The 14179-nt window shown below is 33.5% G+C and overlaps 2 protein-coding genes across 4 annotated transcripts; one reads left to right on the top strand and one right to left on the bottom strand.

The window, feature by feature from the left end:
* The first annotated feature begins 902 nt into the window (after positions 1 to 902).
* LOC145608261 (protein IQ-DOMAIN 13-like) lies at positions 903 to 6328 on the top strand. 3 transcript variants are annotated; one of them, XM_081663872.1, is made up of 8 exons: positions 904 to 1336; positions 1434 to 1471; positions 1786 to 1819; positions 2680 to 2781; positions 3007 to 3558; positions 4177 to 4398; positions 4509 to 4634; positions 5338 to 6328. In XM_081663872.1, the coding sequence occupies exons 4-8, from the start codon at positions 2707 to 2709 to the stop codon at positions 6040 to 6042; spliced, it is 1680 nt and encodes a 559-aa protein (XP_081519998.1). In that variant the 5' UTR covers positions 904 to 1336; positions 1434 to 1471; positions 1786 to 1819; positions 2680 to 2706; the 3' UTR covers positions 6043 to 6328. The 3 variants fall into 3 exon arrangements, with proteins under 3 accessions (XP_081519999.1, XP_081519998.1, XP_081519997.1); XM_081663873.1 differs by lacking the exon at positions 1434 to 1471 and having other exon boundaries at positions 903 to 1334; positions 2683 to 2781; XM_081663871.1 differs by lacking the exon at positions 1434 to 1471 and having other exon boundaries at positions 904 to 1334.
* Positions 6329 to 6529: 201 nt separating this feature from the next.
* LOC145607669 (stearoyl-[acyl-carrier-protein] 9-desaturase, chloroplastic-like) lies at positions 6530 to 9431 on the bottom strand. Its single transcript, XM_081663262.1, has 3 exons — positions 9337 to 9431; positions 7182 to 7686; positions 6530 to 7090 (listed from the first exon to the last, which is right to left on the bottom strand). Exons 1-3 carry the CDS (start codon positions 9429 to 9431, stop codon positions 6530 to 6532), a joined length of 1161 nt encoding a protein of 386 aa, XP_081519388.1.
* Positions 9432 to 14179: the final 4748 nt, after the last annotated feature.

The raw sequence follows: 14179 nt of genomic DNA, 5'->3' as shown, positions 1-14179 counted from the left end.
TAACACGACCAACATATAATACAGCACATGTCATAAAATGATAAAGAACACGACACTACTGTGTACGTAATCTATATCTATACTTAGTATTTAAAAACTATAACCAAGAAACTAAGAAAGACACATGTCCTCATCCATTCTATTACACTTCTCTAACTATAGTGCCACATGTCATCTTACACTATTAATTTTTTATTGTACCATTTTTTTTAATTCTTTCATCAAGCTTATACTTAATCTTTCATACACACTTCATCTCTTCATCTTCATCTCTCCCCTTTAATTCAACCTTTTCCTATTCTCTCTTTAATTTTAGCCCTTCTACCTTCTATTTAAGCCTCTTTTTTAATTAAAGTTCCATAATTTTAATTTCTTTAATCATGTTTCCGATTACATATTATACCCTATAATGACAAACTGATATTTCTTCACTTATCTCTCAATACAACTTTATATGAATAACCCGTGCATTGCACGGGCCAGAAGGCTAGTTATATATCAAACACTTTCACAATTTTATCAAAAAAGCACAATCCAACTCAAATAAGCACAAAAAAAACCAAACAAGTTAATCATGCCTAGGCCACCCATATAAATTAGATTTGTAACACGACACGACCTATGACTAGTGAGAGTGGTGGATTGTGCCTAACCAACCTTTAAACACTCCGTTAAGTGTTGACGATGCCATCATCTTATAGATATTTTGGATTATCCAATAGTGCCCCCGTTATTTGTGTGTTGACGATGCCATCATCTTATAGATATTTTGGATTATCCAATAGTGACCCCGTTATTTGTTAGCTAAGAAGGTGAATTGACACACCAAATGGTGAGTAACATAATAATGATAAAAAATAATGAAACCTAACCCATTCAATAAACAAGAGTTTTGTTGTCTCAAATAGTCTTCGCATTCAAGTAAAGTTTGTTGAAGTTGCGCACATTGAGTGACTCAGTTGCCAACCTTCCCATCCTCAAAAATCATCTTTCAACCCCCAAAAGTTAAAATTATAAATCCTAAACTAAAGAGTAAACAAAGTTGGGAAAACCCAAACAAATAAAATTAATTATCTTCCACTTCTTCTTCAATTCAAAGTTTCTAGAGAGAGAAAATTGCAAAATAATATAAGTAAAAAAAAAAAAAAAAAAGTTAAAACAAAAATTCTGAAAGTTTTTTCTCATGAGAAAAAAGCATAAACTGTATAGGAAAGTTGAGGTGGGCTAAGAAAGAAAAAGAGAGACAAAAAACAGCTCATCTACCCCTTTTCTCTTGTTACCCACCTTTCTAATTTCATATTTTTTCTGAATTTTTGAAGAAATTTTTAGTAAAGGTATCAAAATAATCTTAATTAAAGCTTTAATTTTTGTGGGTTTTGTTTAATTTTGATTAGTTTATACTTAAAAAGCTGATCTTTTGTTTGTTTTTGGGTGATTTTAATGCCATTTATGTACAACCCAATTGGTAAAGGTGAGAGCTTTACTGGGGATCAGTGATGGGGTTTCATTATAATCCTTATTTAAGCTTAAAAATTTAGTGGGGTTTTGATTAATTTTAATTAATTATGATTAGTTTCACTTAAAAAGCTGAAAATTTTCATGTTCTGTACTACGGTACTACCCATTTTGGTAAAGCTGAGAAATTTCATGGGGATCAGTAATGGTGAAAATTTGCAGCTTTTTTGTTTTTCTTAGTGCCTGAAATTTTAATTAATTTATATTTTTCTTCATACACAATTTTTTTGTTAATTAGTGATTTAATTTCTGCCATTTTCTCTGTTTCAGATGTGCATATCCAGAGCTCAGCAAATATATATTGGTATGTAATTTCAGAATTTTCTGTCAGAGTTATATAATACCTGTATTTCATATTTTAATTTTGTATATACTGTAGAAATTATAATATATTAATTGGGTTTTGGGATTTTGTATCTGGGTGTTTGAATTTTGTGTTTGGCAAGGGAATAATTAAGTGATAGAAACAATATGATTTTGTTTTTTCTTAGGCACTTAATTTCAGATAGAATTTTTGTTTTTGTTTTTCTATTCCTTTTTTGGCGGCTGTTCTTTCTTAGTATTTGTAAACTTGTAATTCAATTTCATATCTGACTGAGATTTTTGTAAGATTGCTCATATTTTCATGCTTGGTATCCGTTAGTTATAATTTGTTATTACTGGAATCTAAGCTTGTAGAACATTGGAGGTAATTCTGAAAAAGTTGTGGAGATTAAAAACGATTCTGATAAATTGATTGCGAAATTGATTGCAGAATACATGTTTTCTAAGTGATTAAGTTGTTTTGGAGTTTTGAGTGGACCAATAAGAGTATGGTTTGGCTCCAAGTGTGTCGTGATTCGTAATTTCTATCGAGTATTCTATGCTTTTGGCCTATTTTGAGGTTTTTGATTGCTGTTTCAAAATCGGGCTTTCAGTGATATAGGTGTATGACTTAAGTGTAAGTTTATGATTAAGTAAATGTAAAGAGTCTTGATTAATGTAGATGTATGATTCTTTATTTAGGTAAGTAAAGGATTTTAACTGTTATATTAATGTTTACTGATCTTTGCATCTCGAAACTTTGGAGTAAAGATTAGAAGATCTATGTGATTTTATGTCTATATAAATTAAACATTAATGGCTCTAATATCTGACTGATATTCATTTCCTTCTGTTTCGCAGCAGGTAAAATATAGTAATGTTAGCAAAATGGGGAAGAAAGGAAGCTGGTTTTCAGCAATTAAGAGGGTCTTTGCACATAGCTCTAAGGAGAAAGTAGCTGATGTAAGTGAACTTCTTTCAGATTTTGTTATTCATTGTTTTTATTTTTTCAGATTCAAAACTTTTGAATCAGACAACCTCTGTATTTTACTTCAGAAAAAAGGGATGTCGTATTTACTCATATCCGCTGTAATTAAAAGATCAGCATGGAGTTCAAATTATGTGTCTAATAATTACATTAAACTTTTTTGGCTTGATACTTGTTATTTGGTTATGTGAAACCGATAGGGAACAGAGAAGAAAACCTCGAAAGAGAAGAAAAAGAAAGGGGTTGGGAAGCTAAAGCATGGAGACGGCCACTCGTTCTTGCCTTTTGTTAGAGAGCCAAGCAGCATTGAGAAAATACTTGGGGAGATTGAAAGGGAGCACCAAGTTACAAATTACGAGCCTCCAACTCCACCTGAACAACCAAAGGCAGAACCTCCTCGTGTAACTCCTCCGCCTGTGAGAACTGCTATTCCACCTGTTAGAACTTCTATCCCACCAATTAGAACTGCTACTCCTCCAAGAGCACCTACTCCTCCAAGGACTGCCTCCCCGCCAAGGGAAGCTGTTCAACGGAGTCCGCCTTCAAGTGATGCCACACAGCCAACTCCCCCAAGAGAGGCCTCCCCTCCAGCTCAAAGGGTAGATTCTCCACAAGCTACAATCCCTGTAAATGCTGCGACTCCTGCTAGGATTCCCTCCTCAAGGTTTGTTCACCAGCGGAGGCCAGAGCCGACATTAAGGGAACAACATGCTTGTGCTACTAAGATTCAAGCAGCTTTTAGAGGTTATAATGTAAGTTTTCTGAAGTTCTGTACTACTCTCTATTTGTTTGGTTTCTATTTACTTGTTCTAGGTATAATAGTATACACTTATCTACAAGTAGTTCATGCAAACCGTGTCATAGATCAGGTCCTTGGATCACATGATTGTTGGTCTGTTTATTGCATTGATGAGGGATAAAGGCTGATGCTTCCTGTTTAAACATGCAATTTCTTCAACTTTGCTAATTGCGTATTAGCTTCTTAAGTTTTGCTCGTGTCAGTAGGCTGTTGATTTTGTGACTGGTGTTCTCTAGATGATATATTTAGGTGTAACCTTTGTTAGGCTTTTCAAAATTCTGAATTAGACAGTATTTTCTACCTGGAAATATTTGAAAAAAAAAAAATCCCAAACACGAAGAACCTGATGGTAACGAGCCTAAAGCAATTGTTGTAAAATGACTTACCATTAGCAGGAAAGCAGAAAAGACTTGTTAATCTTGGGTTAAAGCTTATCATGTTATCCGATTCTCAATATGTAATGAAATGGAACTCTTGCCTATGTATTTCTTGAAGCAAGTTCTTAGTGAATTTATAATCTCAAGCCTCATTTTTCATGTCACATTGGCCGAATATCTCTGTTGTGTTCCAGGCAAGGAGGAGCTTTAGGGCTATAAGAGGTCTGGTAAGGCTGCAAGGAGTAATGAAAGGGCATAATGTGAAGAGGCAAACATCAAATGCATTGAAATGCATGCAGATGTTGGTTCGTGTGCAAAATCAAATTCAGTCACGTAGGATCCAGATGTTAGAGAATCAGGTGTTACAACGCCATAAAAATGATCAAGACTACGAAAGCAGCTTTGGCAAATGGATGGTAAGTTTAATCCTTTGAAGTATTTCTTTGAACTTATTGTTGATATGTCAAACCGTGACCTCAAGATTTAAAATTTTCATTTATGTGAATGAATGTTTTATTTTCTGCAGTCTGAGAACCAGGATCAATGGGATGACAGCACACTGACTAAGGAAGAACTAGAAGCAAGAATGAAGAGGAAGTATGATGCAATTGTTAAGAGAGAAAGAGCAATGGCGTATGCATACTCCCATCAGGTACTTTCTCTCCGCTTATATCATAATGTGTTATCCTGGCCTATTATCAGCATGTGCCAAGACTCCAAGAGGCTTCTTATGCATAAAAATCATGGTGTCCTATATTAGTCTCCTTAGCTAGTAGCACCCTTTTTAAGAGCAAGCCTTCATAAAAAGCAATACCGAAAAGTAGCAGGAAAAGGAAGATGAATCATGAATGGAGACCTACTAAATTAGATAGCAAGATGATTATTTGGGACAGGGATTTCTATATTGTTTATAATGACTGCACTTTTTGATCTCTGAGGGCCCCTTAATTTAACTGTACTTTTTGCAGTTCCAGCGTCTTATTCGTCTTGTCAAAATTATAACTATCCATATTATGATTTTCCTGCAATGAGAAGCAAAGGGTGAAAGGTTATCTTTACATTTACATATAGTTAGGTAGGTTAGTCCATCCAAAAGTAGGTATTAGATGTACCATTTCTGTTAAAAAATTATGAACATGTTTTTATTAGGTCATCAGATTACATATACTTCATGTAATTTTAATTCTAGAATGATGAGAGAAAAAAGTTAAATATCATTTTCAATTTACCACTTTTGTTTGCTGGTATAAGAACAATGTTCAGAGAGACCTTGTGCAATTGCCGCAGTCTAACATCAGTAAAGCATAGGATTCTTCCATAATATTGACTATTCTTTTTTTCGTATCCATGTTTAGTTGTTGAAATCAACTCCAAGAACGGGAAATGGAGCTTTAGCTGATTTCCGGTCAGGAGGGTATCCCTACTGGTGGAATTGGTTAGAACAACGCCAAGTTCCACCATTGACACCAACAAATCCTTCACGAAGCCCTGCGATTAAGAACTTTTTCGCAACTCCTTCTAGATCACCTAGGGACTTCAAGGCTAGCCCCGTTCCCCAGTCGAGCAACCTTGGACAGCATAGTGGTCTTGGTTTCGATAATATGGATGCTTCAACTCCAAGATCCACCAGGTCATCTGTAGCCCCAAGATCACGACAGGCAAAAACCCCTCCCAGTAGATTTCAGCAGAAATTTTCTAGAGGGAGTGCAGCAACATCACCCTTTAACGGCCGTGCATTTAAAGATGATGACAGCCTCATGAGCTGCCCGCCTTTCTCAGTTCCACGTTATATGGCCCCAACGGCTTCTGCTAATGCAAAGTTGAAAGGTAGTCCTGTCCCAGATAGCCCAAGCAGTACCACCGATGAGCCTAAAAGGCGGATGTCATTTCCTTTTACTCAAGGCGGTGGATCTTTCAAGTGGAACAAAGGCAAAGAACCGAGTTCACCAAGTGTGCTAGGGAAGAACCAGTCAGTGCAATCTGTAGGAAACTTGAGTGTTGATTCTACAGTTTCTATGCCTGCAGCTGTAGGAAGAAAGCCATTTAACCGATTTGCATGATTATTTGTTATATTTTTTCCCCCTTATTCCTCGCTCTTTTTATTTAAATTTCTTCTCACTCTCGCTATTGGGTTTTATGTTTCATTTCCCCCCTATGTACTTGTGTTGTGTGTGTTTATATTTTAACTGAGTTTATAATTGCTGATGTATACTAATAAAGACAACGATGTAGGATGTGATTGCTTGTAATTACTTTTCATTGTAAAAGGGCCGGATTCTTGAACAGCGAGTTGCACATTTTTAATTACAGAACTATTGTTTGAGAGTTACTAATTTTCTGCTTAAATTGCTCTAGTTATCTATCAGAGTTTTAACCAGTTGATAAAGAATTAAGTTCGCGCAGATTGATGCTTTGTGGCTTGTTTTTTTTTTATTCTTCTTAGTACTTGCATCTGAATTAAGATTATTATATATCTTGATACTCTGGTATCGAGTTTATACGAATAAGTTTGAACATAATAAGTTCAGCGATAGAAGAATTAAGAGCTCAAAGCCTGACTTCTCTATCATAGACCCAACTAAAAGGCATGAAGGGCGCTTGTTTTGCTCTTCCTTGAGACCTCTCTGCAATGATTCTAAATCTTCGGGGTAAACCGTATACAAATTCCTGAGCTTTTCGTCCTTCAGGTGAAAGGCCGGTGAGCTTCTCAACTCCCCAATAGTTCACCAAATGCTGCATAACATCAGCATAATCTCTGGCAGAGTAAACTCCAAGTCGAGCAGCAACAGCAGCAAAATGATCAAACAAATTGTAATTGCGACCATCATACATGAGATGGGCCGGCATAATGATCTTCTTCCTCATCATCTCAGCAAAAGCGAGCATGGTTGTATCAGGGTCGATTTCAAACAGTTTCCGCACTATTTTGCTGTAAGCATTTTCGTGGCGTTTTTCATCAGCAGCAATAAGGCCACAGATTTGTGCTAGCTTCAGATCACCATGTTGTTTGGCTAGCCTTGCTGCATTGCCGTGTGAAATGAATGTTGCCCGTTCTTGGAACGATGTGTATATGAAAACCAAATATGGATTGTTTTCAGTTTTAAAGTCCTGCAATACAATGTACAGAACACATGAAATCAATCAAAAACTAATGTTTAACAAGCTATAAGAAAGTATGGAGATGATCGAACTCTCTTACCATTCCCGAGCCAATCAAGTACTGAATTGTTTTCTCGACAGCTCTCATATCAACACGGCCAGAGAGATAGAGATACCTGTTAAGAAGATCACCATGTCTGTTTTCTTCAGCAGTCCAAGCTCTAGTCCATGTTGCCCATGAAGTTGGACTCACCCCTGTTTCGTCGATTAATCCATCTGTTCTATTGAACATAGATTGGTAAGTTGGAAGAGCATCTTCAGTAACCATATTTCCTACCAAAACAACAAAGTAATCATCTGGAACCTCCTTGGCTCTCTCCTGCAGCTCTTTGATTTGATCGTAAAAGGCGTCTGAATTTGGTTCAGGAAGAAAATCTTGGGGCTGCCAGCATTTATCTACAGGCTTCAGATACACCAAAATGTTATCTTCTGCCCAGCTTTCCATGGATTTGAAAATCTCAATCTTTTCGGGTGCCATGGATTTTGTTACATTACTAGCCATTTCGCGTCTAGGGCTGTAAGGCTTCTTCAGACTTTCAGTTCCTCTATAACAGGAAGAAATAACAATATAACACATCACATATAATATATATATGAGAGGTCAACTAAATGTGATTTTATGTTCACAATCGGAGCTTAGTTATTGGCCATGATAGATGCACGGAAACTCCTTTTGGGTTCAACTGTTAAAACCTAACTCAACCAAATCTGTCGAGATTTATATACTCTATCACGCATCCTCACTCAAGAGCATATTAGACTTGAAATGTGGATCCAACATGGGTTTCCCCAAACCTAGGGCTAAATATTCCACCTAAAAGGAGGAGTTTATAATATTTAAATTTGTTACGGTACTTTTTTGTTATGTTGATTTTTGTCATGGTTTACTTTCATCTACATTAGAATTCATTTTCCGTTCTGCTTAGATTATCGCATTTGATGTGAATCTAGAAGGAGAGGGGTAATCACGGTATGCCTTTTTGTGTTCCGCCCATGTGATAAGGGTTCGCATTTAATTAGGGGGTTGATTTGTGATAGGGGAAGCAAAGGGCAACTTAACAGGATTTGTGTACCATCAAAAATGCTTTTTCACAGGAATTAATAACTTCTCTCTCCGTTTTTAAATACTTGCTCCTCCATGTGCAGAGTTTTAGGAGAAATTGGAGAAAGTAATAAAATATAGAGGTTTATGGGATAGGTGGAAGAATAAAACAATTCTAAAAAACAAAAGTAGTGGAGAGAATTGGAGGAGAGAAAATATGATTTTAATAGAATATGATTCATGGTAGGTCTACTAGGTGAGAGAAATCAATTAAATATTATAAAAAACTTTCTAAATAAGGAAATGGAGCAAGTATTTAAAAGCGGCCAAAAATGGAAAGTGAAGCATGCAAGTATTTAAAAACGGATGGAGTTATGATTAAGGGCGTATTCGGCACTAGCTTTTAAATAGCTTTTAACTTATTCAAACCACTACTTATTTATTTAAACCACTACTTATAAAAATTATAAGTGTTTGGGAATGTAGTGGTCGGAGTAGAGTTTAGTGGTTGAAGTAGCTTTTGTGAAAAGTTAATATTATTAACTTTTGTGAAGCTAGGTAGCTTCTATTTTTTTTTTTTTTAAAGAATTTTACAGCTAACAGCTAGTTTACCAAACACTCATACTTAATTATTTATTTTCACAGCTAACAACTAGTTGACAGCTAACAGTTACATATACATCTAACAGCCACCAATCTCACCATCACACCTAAGAGCTACCTCTACAGCTACATTCTGCCGTACACGCCCTAAGTGTACACATGTGCATGTGGGGTAAGAGAGAGAGAGAGAGAGAGAGATAGAGAGAGAAAGAGAGAGAGAAAAGGTGGTTGGGAATTACTAAAGAGGGAGAGACACAAAGTGTTGAGAATTAATGTTAAAAGTCATCATTATTACGGAGTACAAAAAATAAAGAAAAAGGATGACAACTCATCAAAAAGAGAGTGAAATTATTAAGACGTACATAGTACAACATTTAATTAGATATATGCTTTTAATTTTAGGCATTCCATCATAAAGGAATACATGTTTTTAATAAATCAACAAATGTAGTCAAAGTGAGTATATAAATAGTGTAAAAGTTAAAGTGTTTTGTTTAAAAGATAACATAACGGATGAGTACGTTGTAAAAGAGTGAAAACTCACTTTGACGAGGAGTTGTTGAAAGTAAGGTTCATGCAAACCTTGGGAGCTTTAACACTGAGAGTGCTTAATTGAGGGAGAGGGTGATAACTAATAAGAGCCATCGTTGATTGCTTTCCTGTAACAATCCAAATCTATTATCAAAATAATCAATAATAATAAATGTTAATTATTAGGTTCAGCGAACTGCAGCAAAGTATGTCATTGGATGATCAAAAGTCGTTGAACTAAATAAAACATGAACCCATATCATTTTCGATGCATTCAATTAAGTACGATAATCTACTCTTACGAGTATTAATCTGTAGGTTGTATAGACTAAGGGCCTGTTCACATTTTCAGAACTAAACTATACTGAATTGAGCTAAAATGAATATTTTATGAGAGAGGGAAATTAGGAGCTAAACTGAACTGAACTGATTGAATCTGAACTGGACTGATTGGAGTTGTACTGAACTGAAATTAAGTAACTGTGAACAGCGCCCTAATAGATACGTAAAAAGCACTTTTTTTTTACAATTTTTAATGTCAAGTTGTAAATGTTGTGAATATGTGCTAATTCACCCCGTTTCTGCTCCTCGGTTCTTTTTTTAGCAAAAATATTTCATTAATTAAAAGTCATACGACATTTACAATAGAGATTCGACGTTAACAAATACTTGAATTGATTCAGTTGAATGCATGCTAACATGAATCCACATCATTTTCGACACGTGTCATCATTTTCCATTCAATCCATCGATCGAACCTATACTAGCTTAATTCCTCATGGATTTTAAGACTATATCTGTTTTACTATTATATTATTTACAACGATCTGACATAAAACATGTGTAGAAATTGTCTAATCATTGCAAATAATATGAAACTGAGGTGTATAATCCTAATTTGTACACATTTTAGGTTCATATCTTCACTCAATTGCTTATACAATATACATTTAGAGGTCTAAGGTGTATATTTACATTATTTGCTTAAGTTATGCTACACTACTCCCCGTTTATGTGTTTTGATGAATTTTAGGTAATTTAGATGCAAATGGCCTGGATTATGGTTGGCTAATCTTGAGTGTAACAAACTAACAATCATGGAGTATGAAGCTATCTCGCTCAAGGATCTCAAATCATGTCTTCAAGGTGAAATTGTGCTAGAGCGTTGATGAAGGACTTGACAAATATGAGTCCCATCCACTATTTTGATCATAACTTTTGATATACAAATGAATGAAATGATAATGGAGCGACTTTAACTACATTGGAAAGTAAACTTCAAGAGCTTCCCAACAATATATTACACACCTATAATAAAGCTCCGTGTAGTAGCAAGGCACGCGCCCATGCCTTACGGAGGCACATTGGTGCCCTGACGAGTGAATAGAGGCACACTCGTGCCTAGAAGATTCTTGGACGTTTAGCCCGAATTAATTTTCTAATTCTATCTAAACTCCTAGCTTTATTATAAATATTCCTTAGTTTCATAACCCGATTACCTATTACTTTAGAACCCTAGTTTTCTCTCTAATTTTATTTTATTAATTCAAGTATTATCTTTTCTTCTTCTGTTTCTTTTATGTTTGTTTTGTCTTCTTTTATCATGCTAGAGCAGATTATTATTCTAGGGTTAGGTTGAACCCTAGCCATGATTGATTCTTGATTTATACTTTTAAATTCTAAATCAATTGTTTACATTGTTCATGTTTAATTGATTGTGCTTAAGCTAATACGGAGTAATGTACTAGATTAGGGATATTTGGTATTGCTAGCTATTATTCCATTGTTTTGATCGCAACACGAGTTGGGTTTTGACGAATTTGAATAGAATACTTAAGGACATGAAATTCTCCATGGAAATAGGTGGGATGGATTGTTAGGAAGTTAGGGTGCTAGACTTAATGTCTTTAATTTGCATGATTCAATGGAAGTAGATTTGATTGTTAAATCGGGAAACCATTGACATCTCTGAGGAGGTCTTTGGTATTTTATAGGGCGTGCCTTTCCTTCTAAACATATAATTAATTGGTTGGGGTAGGAATTTGTCTTGTATATTGATTATGTTAGTGGTGATAATGTCGTAATTGATATTTGAGTAGTCGTAGTTATTTCATCCATCATTCAATCACTTATTTAGTTTGGTCATTGGTAAAAATTGATTATTAAACAACATTCTCTCTTTGGGATCGTCCCTGACTTACCCTACTACGTAATTAAGAGGTTTAGTTAGGTATTATTTTTGTTAGTTGCATGTGCGATACGCCTATCAGTATGAGACGACTTATCTTATACGTACGTAGTTATGTATTACAATAGATAGTCTTAAGCATACGATAGTAATTTGAAGCTAATTCATAATACTCCATGCTAGAAAGAATAAGTTCTATCATATTCATCTTAAGTATTAAACATCAATCATTTTTTTTTCTTTTTTTTTTTTAATTTTTTTTAATTTTTTTTTTTAATTCGAGTTGTTTCATTTTTATTATGTGTGTCAATGTAGAACTTTAGCTATCAAAATCTCTAATTCTCCGTAAGATTACGTAAATATTATATAAGTTATATAATATGATAATACTTATTTGGATAAAAAAAATATATATATGATAATACTTATTGAGACGTTTCTATCAAGATCTTTCATTAATATGTTTTCCCTTGCATATAATTCACAAAAGACAGTCAAAGCTAGGAAAGTTGATGAATGATATAAAAATCAAAATAGGTCAAGTAAAAAAAAAAAAACAGATGAAGTGGTTACTGGTTAGTAATACTGACCGGAAGACATATTATCAATATATACTTATATGTAGAAATATTTTTAGATTCTAGCAATTCAAGTAGCATGTGACTTGATCTTTTGCTAAGATAAGGAGACTATTAATAAACATGTATACCTTTTCACTTAAATAAAAAATAAAATAACATTAATCATATGTAGAAGCTAGCAAATGAACAATATAATATAAACAAAAAGTTAATTTGGGATTAGATTATAATTCTATATAATGTAAGTCAGTAAGTAGTGAAGAATGTATATACCTGGCCAGTGAGAACTAATTTGGAACAATAATGTAACGACGGAACTCTAAAAAACTGAAAATACAAGGTCTCTAGCCTAGTCTTTGTTTGGTCATCTAAAGTATGCTTGTTTTGGATTTTTTTTTTTTTTTTTTTTTTTTTTTTTTTTTTTTTTTAAGAACAAACAAGCAAATATTTAAGTGTATCAATGATTAACCATGAATTTATATGTTCTACATCTTTATATTGATTATTATGATCAACCATTAGCAACTAACTAACTCATTAATTAATTAATTAAATATTTTAGGGGATCAACTTCAATAAACAAATAAATAAATAAATTGAAAAAAAAAACACATACACATTAGGTCTCTATCATTTTTTTAAGTTTTTTTTTTTAAGAAAAAATATTTCTCCTCATTTTTTTAAAATGCACAACTTTAACTCTAAAGTAAGCTATGTTATGTTGTCCTTGGTTTTACTTATTTCAGAACAAATGAGAAAGAAAAATAGAAAATAAGATTAGAAAAGAAAATTTTGACTAGAATAATCTCAACTTTGTCTCATTCGCTGAAAAAAAATAATCCAATTTTGAATTATTTCAAATAATTTAAACTTTAAGTCGAATTTGCTTGTAGTGGTCCCACTTGACTGGTGACTGGTTATACAGGTTAGCTTTGGATTATTAATTTATTAATGTTGTTGTTAATTAAAAATGTTATGTAAAGATTAAGGCCCCAAATTAAGGTTGAAATTGTAAAAAAATAATAAAAATGTCTTGTTTTGTATGTCAAGAAATGTCTCGATTTGCATGTAGTTCTTTTTTAGCCGTAAAAATTGTTCGGATCAGATTTTTAGGGGTTATTGGTCCTTTATACCCCTGACACATCTGTGTACATATTTTCCCTGTTAATGTTGCCAATTACTGAAAAAACTCCTCGAACATGACTAGCTATGACGCGTGCATTAGCTAACCCTTGTTAGTAATAAAATATACTAGATGAAGTTCGTGCGATGCACGATTTATTTTCATTTTTTAAATCAAATATTTTATTAATTTATATGATAAGTTATGTAAATCTATTCGTTTTTTATTTGACTTTTCTATTGTAAAATACATTGTAATAAATTTCTTTTCTCATTAGATAAAGTTTTTAATAAAAATAATAATATTTAATTTTATAATTAATCTAAAATATCAAATTTTTTATACCTATGTGGTATTTGAATTTAAATTGTTAAATTTAATTCGTTTCTTTTGCTTATGTGACTGTTAAAATTTTCAATAATAGAAGAAATTGCAAATCTCTTTTTTCATTGGCCAAAATCTCTTATTTTCTACTCCCTCCATCCATTAATGATTGTTCCTTTTGGCTAAGTTTTAGTCCCAAAATTTTCACCCCATTTGATTTTTATGACAATCATTAATATTAACTTTTTTTTACCAAAATTCGCTTCACTTTGCAACAATATTTGTGCAAATTTAGATTCCTCGTGTAAATTTTTCATTTTCATATTTTCTTTTTTCCTTTCTCTCTTTACTTTTTTGAATATCCCACGTAAATTTTCCCTTCCAATGTATTTTTACTACTTCTTATTTAAGGGTCTGTTCACATTTACTGAGCTGAGCTGAACTGAACTGAACTAAAATAAGCTAAAATGAATATTTCATGAGAGAAGGAAATTAGGAGCTGAATTGAATTGAATTGATTGGAGCTGAACTGAACTGAACTGAGGAGCTGAATTGAACTGAAATTAAGTAAATGTGAACAGACCCTAAGTTTCTTTATTCATGTGAAATTTCACCAAAAGAAACTATTATTAAGGGACGGAGGGAG

The sequence above is a fragment of the Chenopodium album genome, chromosome 23 (genome assembly GCF_948465745.1).
Source record: "Chenopodium album chromosome 23, dcCheAlbu1.1, whole genome shotgun sequence".
Taxonomy (NCBI): Eukaryota; Viridiplantae; Streptophyta; class Magnoliopsida; order Caryophyllales; family Amaranthaceae; genus Chenopodium; species Chenopodium album.
This window is presented reverse-complemented; position numbering and strand designations above follow the sequence as displayed.